This window comes from Halichoerus grypus, chromosome 5, assembly GCF_964656455.1.
Source record: "Halichoerus grypus chromosome 5, mHalGry1.hap1.1, whole genome shotgun sequence".
Lineage (NCBI taxonomy): Eukaryota > Metazoa > Chordata > Mammalia > Carnivora > Phocidae > Halichoerus > Halichoerus grypus.
Genome location: NC_135716.1, coordinates 178,021,111 through 178,031,765, shown reverse-complemented (window position 1 = coordinate 178,031,765; position 10,655 = coordinate 178,021,111). Strand labels below are relative to the sequence as shown.

The window sequence follows — 10,655 nt, the reverse complement described above, 5'->3', positions numbered from 1 at the left end:
TCTACAAGCTAGTCCCCCGGGCTTAATTGTCTGGACCCAGGGTGATTTGCCATCAAATCTGTATTGGTGAGGAAGAAAGAGAACAGCCTCTTGTTTAGGGCAAGATATTGGTGGATCTAAAGTGGAACTGGAGAGGGAAAGTAGGGTTAAAAGAGATTTGGGCTTTTAAAAAGACACAGAAGGCAAGACATTTCAGGATAAGAAGAGATCTGCCTTGGGAGAGAAAAAACATTTATTGGATCCCAGTAGAACTTTGTCAGCTCAAGGGCTGGGCCAAGAGAACCAGAGGGGAGAGCCACTGCGTGGGGCCTGGTTCCCAGAGCCTTTCACCAGCCTGACACCTCCAGGAAGACCAGAAGAGTCAGGGTCCTCCTCTGTAACCCCAAAGGGGTCACTTTCCAGCATTTTCTGGAATCTTCTTTGGATCTGTGCCTTGTGGCTAGTCATATTTTCCAAAACAGCCCAGTAGAGCTTGAGAAGAATTTCTTGATTTCTGCTGATACCATTGGAAGGGTCTCCATGCTCCATGGTTTTTTTTTTTTTTTAAGATCTTATTTATTTATTTGAGAGAGAGAGAGAGAGAATGAACAGTGGGGAGGAGGAGAGGGAGAGAGAGAAGCAGACCCCCTGAGCAGGAAGCCCAACTCGGGGCTCGATCCCAGGACCCCGAGATCATGTCCTGAACCGAAGGCAAACGCTTAACCGACTGAGCCACCCAGGCATCCCTGATTCCATTTTTCTGGGGGAAGTACTTTTTTCCTCCTGGGAGGGTCTGAAGGCAGAATCTCCCTTCTTGCCCTCAAGAATGACATCGTCTTTAGTTCACCCACTCCCTTGTTAATGTCTCAACTCTCCCCAGAGAAGTGTCTTTCAATCTCCTTGCTCCCTAAGGAAAATAATCCATATTTTACCATCTTGGGTTATTCATGGGGTCCCATTGGGATCACCCAACTCTGCCTTGCCCAGCCCCCACCCCCACTTCTCATTGTGACTTTGATTTGATCTCCTTCAGAGGAGTCTTATGGCCTGGAGGACCGGCCACATCCTCAACTGCACCACCTCCCTGAGTGGACTCCTCATTTGCTATATTACGTGACATAACACCTAGGTGACAACTTGATTCAGAGACTTTTGTTTTCTTTGGGGATGACACCACTGTCTTCATGAAGCTGTTTCAACCCTGGAACATCATGATAATTTTAATGTGGTCAGAGATCCCCCAACAATGACGCTCTCTAATGTCAGAAATAGATCGAACTTCCCTGTCTCACACCCAGGACTACAACTATACCCTATCAGTAAAACTCAATCAATTTTTGTGGAGCGAACCAATGAATGAGTCCTTGACTTCCCCTCCCTAATCCTTTCTCCTTCCTGAATAGGTATATGAGTCAATCAATTAATCTAGAGAAAAGCAAAGACCCAAATCAGGATTAACTGGATGGAGATTGAAGAATCTCATTAAGTATTGTTTTCCAATTGGAAGTCGGTGGTTGAAAGGGGTAGGGGAGAAGTGATAAGAAAGGTGTATAAAAGCCTCAGGCACCAAAGAAGAGATGCAGAGCCCTCCATCCCTGGAGCCACCCACCTGGGTTCTCCACCAGGTCTGAGGCCTAAGGACCTGGCCATCTGCGTCAGAGCTGGTAAGTTGCTGTCCCAGCAAAGGACATTCCCATCTGAACTAGGGCAGCCAGTCCTGCATGGTGACATGCAGCCCAGGATGGCACAAAGTTTTCCTTTTTCTTTCTTAGATGAACAGATTTAAGGCTTTGGTTTTGCCGAAATCCCAAACATTTTTATCTTGTGCTTTGGTTCATGTCATTCTTAATGCCTTAACCAGGCAGACTTTTTTTTAATTTTTTTTATGAAAAACATCTCACTGTTTGGAATTTTATTTTTTGATATTTTAAACACTTTGTGCCCTTAGATTATCGCTCATATACTTCATGGCTTTGTGATTTTACTAGTTTTTGCTTTTTTAACTAAAAGCTTAAAAACGTCCCAAATGATATTTTTTTTAAGAGAGAAGTTTTTATTCTGACTGCGAACTATTTCTTCCCCTGAACTCCTTCCCAAAATGGTAATGCTAATATAGTGCATGAAAATGTACACTTCAGTATTTTCCATTGCTGCTCCCAAATTCTATATAATACTGTTTCATGGTTTTTACAATTTCTTATTTAAGGGAGGGGGCGTCTGAGTGGTTCAGTTGGTTAAGCGTCTGCCTTCAGCTTAGGTCATGATCTCAGGGTCCTGGGATCAAGTTCTGTGCGGGGCTCTCCACTCACTGGGGAGTCTTCTTGTCCCTTATCCTCTGCCCACCCCCCAAAATAAATAAATAAGAAATTTTAAAGTGAAAATGAATAGCACCCATTTTAGAGGTATCTCCTTAATGTTTCCCAGTCGGGTTAACAGTGGGAACTGAGGATGCGTTAGGCCACATGACACTCCCATTCCTGTTGTTTTAAGGCCTAGAGTGATGGTCTAAAAGATTTCCCCCCAAAAAAGTGGGGGTCAGCTCTCAGGCTTCTCAGTACCCACTTCCCAGTGACACTGGAATCAAGCCAAGTGGTGGGTGGAACCATATGGGTTGGTTGCTGCATTTCCTTCTCCTGGGTGCTTGTGAGATGCTCTGTCCTGGTGCTTGTGAGATGCTCTGCAGGGGCAGAGTGATGGCTGCATGGCCACAGAGCCCAGAGTAGAACTGGAGTAAGCTGAGGCTCTTCTACCATTTTCAAAGCAGTGACTCTGGCCCTGAGTTGGTTCCTCTGAAGGATGGGGAGGAGACGGGCATGCCCAGGCTTGGCTTGAGAAGGATGCCTTGTTCCCTTGACATTTCCACAGGATTCCTTTCAGAGCAGATTCAGGATGAGCATCCAGGCCCTACCCAGACTCCTGGAACTGGCGGGAAAGAGCCTGCTGAAGGATGAGGCCTTGGCCATTGCTGCTCTGGAGTATCTGCCCTCAGAGCTCTTCCCGCCGCTGTTCATGGTGGCCTTTGCTGGGAGATACAACAAGACCCTGAAAGCGATGGTGTGTGCCTTTCCCTGTGCCCGCCTCCCTCTGGGGGGCCTGATGCAGACTCCTCACCAGGCGACCTTACAAGCAGCGCTCAGTGGGCTTGACGTCTTGCTTGCCCAGAAGGTTCTCCCCAGGTAAGGCTCATCCACGTAGCCTGGGAAGGTCCTGGGTGTCCTGGAAGAAGCCGCTGGGGTCACAGAAAGTAGATGGTCAAGGGCTGGATGAGAGGCTTCTGATGATGGCAATGAAGGTGCTCAGAGGCCTTGGCCATTGCTGAGCTCACTGTGGGAGATGCCTTCTCGAGGTACGGGCCTGCTTAAGATGCAGGAGTGCCTGAGAGAAGACGCCCCCGCCTCCTCCCCATGATACTTCCAGGTACGAGAAGTGGAGACAAGGGGAGATGGAAGGGAAAAGGAGATAGAGAAAAGTGAGTCAGGGAGGGAAGAGGGCGAGGGAGCAGCTGATGTCTTCTCACAGGTGGGAAGTCCAACTACTGCCTAAATTGAGACTCATGTTCTCATCCACACTGATCTTAAAAGCATCTTGGCCAAGCTCCGGTTTTCCCCACAGGAGGCGGAAACTGAAGGTGCTGGATTTACGGAATACTGGTCAGAACTTCTGGAGAGTGTGGTCTGGAGCCCGGGCCCATGTGTCCCCACCGATGGGACCAGTGGCCAAGGACGGTGTAAGGATGAGGTAGCCCTTGGCTCCCTTGGTCGTGTCCATAGACCTCTGCCTCAGGGACAGGACTCAGGATGAATGCCTCACCTACCTCCTTAGGTGGGCCGCACAGAGAAGTTCACTCCACCTGTGCTGTAAGAAGCTAAAGATTTTTACAATGCCCATCCAAAATATTAAGAAGGTCCTGAATATGCTGCAGCTGGACAGTATCCTGGAGGTGGAAGTGAACTGCACTTGGAAGCTGTCCACCCTAGGGATGTTTGCTCCTTACCTGGGCCAGATGAGTAACGTGCAGAGACTCGTGCTCTCCCATATCCACGTGATGCCCTCCAAGGAGGAGAAGCAGCATGTCGCCCGATTCACCTCTCAGTTCCTCCGGCTGCACCACCTACAGAAACTCTCTATGGATTCTCCCTCCTTCCTGGAGGGCCGCCTGGACCAGATGCTCAGGTGGGAGGTGGCAACCCCGGGGGGTGTCACAGTGAATGCGAGACTGGGATGTCAGGTGCACTGTCTCATTTGCTGCTCTATCTTGAGTGTGGTATCACACAACCATCCACATAAAGGTCTGGGGCTATGGAAAGAGACACCTTGCCAGGAAGCTACGCACTGGAGGGGGGCTCAGATATAGTGAGGGTGGGTTTGTGAATTCTTCCTTAGGAAGAGACGTCCAAGTTTAGATGACTTAGGGAAATAGGAAAAGGGAAGAGGGCATTCAAGAGGGGAAACCACAGCAGACCTGAGCATCTCCAAAGAGAAGCCCTGCGCTCAGCAGCTTCATGAACATGCATGAGTCTGTAAAAGGTTTTGTGCTCCAGGTCCGGGAATGAACATGGAATGTTCGATTCTGGAGGTAAGGGAGTGGGAGAAGAAAGAATCGTGAAAAGTGGTAGAAAGTGTGCTGATGATGCGGGGATGTAGGTGAGCCCCCGCAGACTGGCACCCCCAGTTGAGGCTGGGGGATCTTGCCCAGGTTTGTTCTTTGTCTCCCACTAGCCTCACCTGGCCAGAGATACAGGGGCCTAAGGCCCAAGCAATGGCCTGAAGGAAGCCTGAGTTGAGAGCATTTATGGCCTTCTGTCCCAATATTAAGATTCATCGATGCCCTCCCTTGATTGAGACCCTGTGTCAGACTGATCCTATTCTAGTGCATTCCGTTACCTTCATTCATTTCCATAAGTTAAGTTAGAGTATGTTGTACTCTGCTTGACAGATGAGGAAAGGGAGCTTTAAAGATTTTGTGAGCCTGACCCAGTCACACAAGGGAAGGTGGAAGGCCCCAGCCTAAAATGAGGCTGGGATGCTGGGTACTGACCTTCATTGTGATGGTCACAATCATGTTGGCCTTGGACAAGTCAGTTGTCTCCCCTTTGAGGCCACCTGCACCCCGGTTCCCCAGGCCTAACTGCTTGGTTTCTCCCCAGGTGCCTGAAGACCCCTTTGGAGACCCTCTCCATAACAAACTGTCAGCTCACAGAATCGGACTTGGCCCACCTCTCCCGGTGCCCCAACGTCAGCCAGCTGAAGGACCTGGATCTGAATGGCATCAGCCTGACCTATTTCAGCCCTGAGCCCCTCCAAGTTCTGCTAGAGAAAGTGGCAGCCACCCTCCAGGACCTGGACTTAGATCTGTGTGGACTCACAGAAGCCCACCTCGAGGCCGTCCTGCCAGCCCTGAGCCACTGTCACCAGCTCTGGACCTTCAGTGTCCGTGGGAACCTCCTCTCCGGGGCCGTCGTGGGGAGGTTGCTGCGCCCCACCGCCCGGCTGCGCCATCTGCGCCTAGAGCTCTATCCTGCCCCTCTGGAGAGTTATGACCCTCAGGGAGCTCTCCACCTGGGGAGATTTGCCCAGGTTCGGGCTGAGCTGACAAAGATCCTGAGGGACTTAGGATTGCCCAGGACCATCTGGCTTAGCACCAGCCCCTGTCCTCACTATGGCAGCAAGATATTCTATGATTCAAGAGCCCATTATGTGCCCCTGTCATATGTCTGCCTAGTTGGGTGCATTAACCAACAAGTGTCTTCTGGGCGTTTAGAAACTGAAATCTAGAACATAGCTGCATCGCTCGAAACAGGAACACAGACCCCCGGTTTCAGATATCTGTTCAGTGTGAATGGGAGAGGGAAGGTGACCCAGCGGGAGGACAGGATAGCAGACAGAGAAGCCTTGACTCAGGGAGTTGCTGGGACCTTCAGGGACATGTGTCCTATAGTCAGAAATGTGAATCTGAATTTCCGGAGGGGTTTTGAGCTTGAGACTCACATGTGGGAGTTATCCCTGTGTGGACCCTTGTAAAGAAAGGGTAGGAAATAAAGAACCTCAGTGTAAACTCTCTGGTGCCTTCCATGATCAATTAACTGGTTTTTCCAGGTTACACTTTAGGAAGCTCCTGTTACTGATGGAGAAGAGCCATACTGAGTTGTCCATGATCAAAAACTCTCTTAACTGCTGTGGTGGGATTTGGCCCCAGGAATTCACAGCATGTTTATGATTTCCTCCAGTTTTTTATTCTCTTCCATGGGCATCTCTTGATTCCTTGTTTCAGGGGCTGTTCGTTAAGTTAATACAGCAATTGGAACATACTAAGTGGCAGATGAGCCATTGGAGACCCTCTGACCCTCTGACCCAGATGCCATGACCCTGGACGTGAACCCTCCCCGCTGTTCTCCAGGTGGACCCCAAGGTCTCAGTTCCCAGCTTTTGTGCTGAGAAAGGGCTTCACAGCACAAAGCAGGCTCAATCCTGGAAGGGGTTGTTTACCCTGCAGAGTAACTGGGGCCTCTGGGCCTCACCCACCCACTCCTATCACGGGTGGGTGGTTGTCCTTGAATTCAACCAGCCAATAGGGACATTCAAGTTCCTTTTAGCAAAAGTACTAACATCCTACAGGCATGGAAACTTAGCATTTCTACACCACATTAAAAATAATAATAATAATATCCCTGTGCTAGGTCCTGTCAATGAGAGACTGACTTTATTCTCCTAACACCTCTCTTCTTTCACCAGGAAAGACTAGAACGACATGTTTTGAAATCAGTATATTAGGATATGTAACAAAATATCTGTAGGCAAATGAATGTCTTCCTTGCCTGGGGTAAGACAATGTCTTGGCCAGGTTTTCTGGACGAACCAATAGAATGTATACTGACATTAGAATTGGCTCACGTGGTCATGGCTGAAGTCCCACTCTCTTGTCTTCTGTAAGCTGGAGAACCAGCAAAGCCGGTGATATAACTCAGTCCAAGACTGAAGGCCTGAAAACCAGGGGAGCGGATGGTGTAACTCCTAGTCTGAAGCCTAAGACCTGAGAACCGGGGGACCCCCGGTGTAAGCCCTAGAGTCTGAAGGCTTAGAAGTCAGGAGCTCTGGGTGTTCATGGGCAAGAAGAGAATTTGCCCTTCTTTCTTTCTTTTTTTTTTTTTTTTTTTAAGATTTTATTTATTTATTTGCGAGAGAGAGAATGAGAGACAGAGAGCATGAGAGGGAGGAGGGTCAGAGGGAGAAGCAGACTCCCTGCCGAGCAGGGAGCCCGATGCGGGACTCGATCCCGGGACTCCAGGATCATGACCTGAGCCGAAGGCAGTCGCTTAACCAACTGAGCCACCCAGGCGCCCAGAATTTGCCCTTCTTTCCCCCTTTTGTTCCATTCTGATCCCCAAGGAGTTGAACGATGCCAGGAATCTCTAACCTCAATCTACTGATTCAAATGCTAATCTCTTCCAGAAACACCCTTACATACATACCCAGGATTGATGTTTTACCAGCTACCTGGGCTTCCTTTAGTCAAGGTGACACACAAAAAAGCATCACAGTGACTCAAACAAGGGCACCCAAATGAAGGCTCCCTGCTGAGGATTCAGGGGCTGGTGTTGCTGGTGGGAGGTCTGTAGGCAGGAGCCTCCGTTTCCCTCTGAAAATTTTCCCTGTATAATGATGCACATCCACCCACCTTACCCAATTCTTGTAGGATCCAATGAGATGATGCACGTGGAGGGCTTGGCATACAGTAAGAGCTCAATAAATGAGTCTTTCCCTTCACTCCTCAATCTTCCTTTCTATTCCTGACAGCAGGAAGAGAGCAGGACACAGGGCATGCCATAGGACTCAGCTTTCATATGTGGTCACCAATGAATCATGATTCACTCAGGCAGCTTCCGCGGCCGGCACAGGGAGAGGGAAGGCGTATGAAAGACTGGATTTCTCGCTAGAGACTTTCCAAGCCTCGGGACTTGTATGCCACCTGCTGGTAGATCCAGGTGATAACAAGCTGGACTATATTGTTCACTACTTTAAGAAATCTGTCATGAAATGCTATTTGAGTATAGATATTTGTGTTGTGATATATATAAATATCAAAGATATAAATTGCTTTTAAAGATTGTAAAAAGAAATTTGGTGTTTTTAAAGAATGCATGCAGATATATCAAAAAAGTATTTAACTTCTTTTGGTGCCTGTAAACAAATGAGACTTTATTTTTTTTAAATTTAATTTAATTTTATTATGTTATGTTAGTCACCATACAATATACATCATTAGTGTTTGATGTAGTGTTCCATGATTCATTGTTTTTGTATAACACCCAGTGCTCCGTGCAGTACATGCCCTACAAATGAGACTTTAAAACTGAGTTTAAAAAAATCAATGAACAGGGCGCCTGGGTGGCTCAGTTGGTTGAGTGACTGCCTTCAGCTCAGGTCTTGATCCTGGAGTCCGGGGATCGAGTCCCACATCGGGCTCCCTGCTGAGCGGGGAGCCTGCTTCTCTCTCTGACCCTCTCCCCTCTCATGCTCTCTCTCTCTCTCAAATAAATAAATAAAATCTTAAAAAAAAATAAAAATCAATGAACAAGAATTGTTTCCACTGTAAAAATTAATTAATTAATTAATTTAGAGTCATAAAATTTTAGAGCTGGAAGGTTACAGTTAAATTTTTAAAAGGAGGGGCACCTGGGTGACTTAGTCGTTAAACGTCTGCCTTTGGCTCAGGTCATCCCAGGGTCCTGGGATTGAGCCCCGCATCGGGCTCCCTGCTCAGCGGGAAGCCTGCTTCTCCCTCTCCCACTCCCCCTGCTTGTGTTCCCTCTCTCGCTGTCTTGCTTTCTCTGTCAAATAAATAAAATCTTTAAAAAAAAATTTTTTTTTAAAGGAGACTTTATCTTTTTAGAGCAGTGTTAGGTTCACAGTAAAATTGAGTAGAGAGTAGTTTCCATCTAACTCCTTCCCTCCCCCACCCCCCACAAGGTGCGGCCTCCCCACCAGAGTGGTACACATATCTTGGTTGCTTACAGATTTTGGCAATTATGACTAAAGCTGCTCTAAGCATCTGAGTGTGGGTTTGGGTGTGGACATAAGTTTTCACCTCATTTGGATAGATGGCAAGGAGCAAGATTGCTGGATCATATGATAAGGATATGTATTAAATTATTTTTTTCCCTTGACAACCTTACCTGTTAGAGATTGCCCTATAAAAGTCAGGGGCTGTGTCTCTGTCACCCTGTGGTCCCAAGCAGAGCACAGAGCCTGGCACGTGGTTGTAAATGCTTATAACGGCATGGTGCCTGGAAATCTTTATCATCAGTTTATAGCTAAATGTTATTTTCCACTAAAACGCAAATTTAGGGAAAGCCAACATTAGCAGACGACCAATAATATAACTAAGTTGGATACGGAAGGAATAGCAGGAGGGATTCTGTGGTCACTATATTTGTACAGGTAAATGGTACATGAGGGCAAACTTCCTTTGTTTCCCATACTTTTTATGGTTTTGCCCAAGTAATACAGACAACATTCTCAATGTCAACCATTCTGTGAATGCAGATAGAACAGACATCTCCCTGAACTCTCCCTTCATCCCAGGCCCCTTTCCAGAGGGTTCAGTTTTGCGTACCTTCTTCCAGACTTTTCTGTCTTTCTATATATTTATATGTGCATATAGAAATGTCTGGTCTCACCTTTCCTTATAGAAATAGTGTCTTGGTGTGATTTTGATCATCTTCCTTTTTCTCACTTAAGTATATAGGTCTTAAAGGTTTGCTCTTCTTGTTATCTGGCATATGGGATTCCATAAAATGATTGGTCCATAGTTTAACCCTTTGCCTGTTTATGTAAATTTAGGTTGTCCATCCCCCCCCCTTTTTTTGCTATTACCAACCACATAGCAATAAAAATCCTTGCACACAGCACAAAGCTCCTCTTTGGCTTCTCAGTGTTTTCTCCCTGCGTTTAGCCCCATCTTTCCTGAATCACTCATTTCAACATCTCGGCTGGATTATTCTCATCAACTGATGAACAGGCTTTCCACTATTTTTCACTTTATTTTTTTATTTTTTTTTTTTAAGATTTTATTTATTTATTTGAGAGAGAGAGAGAGAGAGAGAGCACATGAGAGGGGGAGGGTCAGAGGGAGAAGCAGACTCCCTGCTGAGCAGGGAGCCCGATGCGGGACTCGATCCCAGGACTCTAGGATCATGACCTGAGCCGAAGGCAGTTGCTTAACCAACTGAGCCACCCAGGCGCCCCTATTTTTCACTTTAAAAAAAGAAGAAAAGAAGGGCCTCCCTTGCCTTCCCATCCTCCTCCAGCTTTTGTTTCATTTCTTTTCCTTTGTAACAAAACTTCTCTAAAGAGTCCTTGGCACTCCCTATCTCTGCCTTCATATTTCATAGATGCACACTGTAATTTTTATTATGAAACATTCCAAATACATGGGAAAGTATAATGAGTAATATACAAAAGACATGGGTACCCACACCCAGCTTTACACTTACAATATTCAAATTTTGCCATGTTTGCTGTAGATTTTTGAGCCTATTACAACTCGATATGTCACAGATGACTTTCCCTGGGGAGCTCTCCCCCATCATCCCTAAATCCTCGTCTCTCCTTCCCTCCCAGAGCTAATCACTAGCTTAACTTTGTTGTATATTATTACCATGCATGTTTTATAACAT

General features: G+C 46.9%; 1 protein-coding gene across 1 annotated transcript; it reads left to right on the top strand.

The window, feature by feature from the left end:
* Positions 1–2,868: 2,868 nt before the first annotated feature.
* On the top strand, positions 2,869–5,701 carry LOC118536978 (PRAME family member 12-like). Its single transcript, XM_036094269.2, is given in 4 exon segments — positions 2,869–3,155; positions 3,592–4,152; positions 5,127–5,661; positions 5,663–5,701. Coding segments are annotated over 4 exon segments (1,422 nt in total).
* The last annotated feature ends 4,954 nt before the right edge of the window (positions 5,702–10,655 follow it).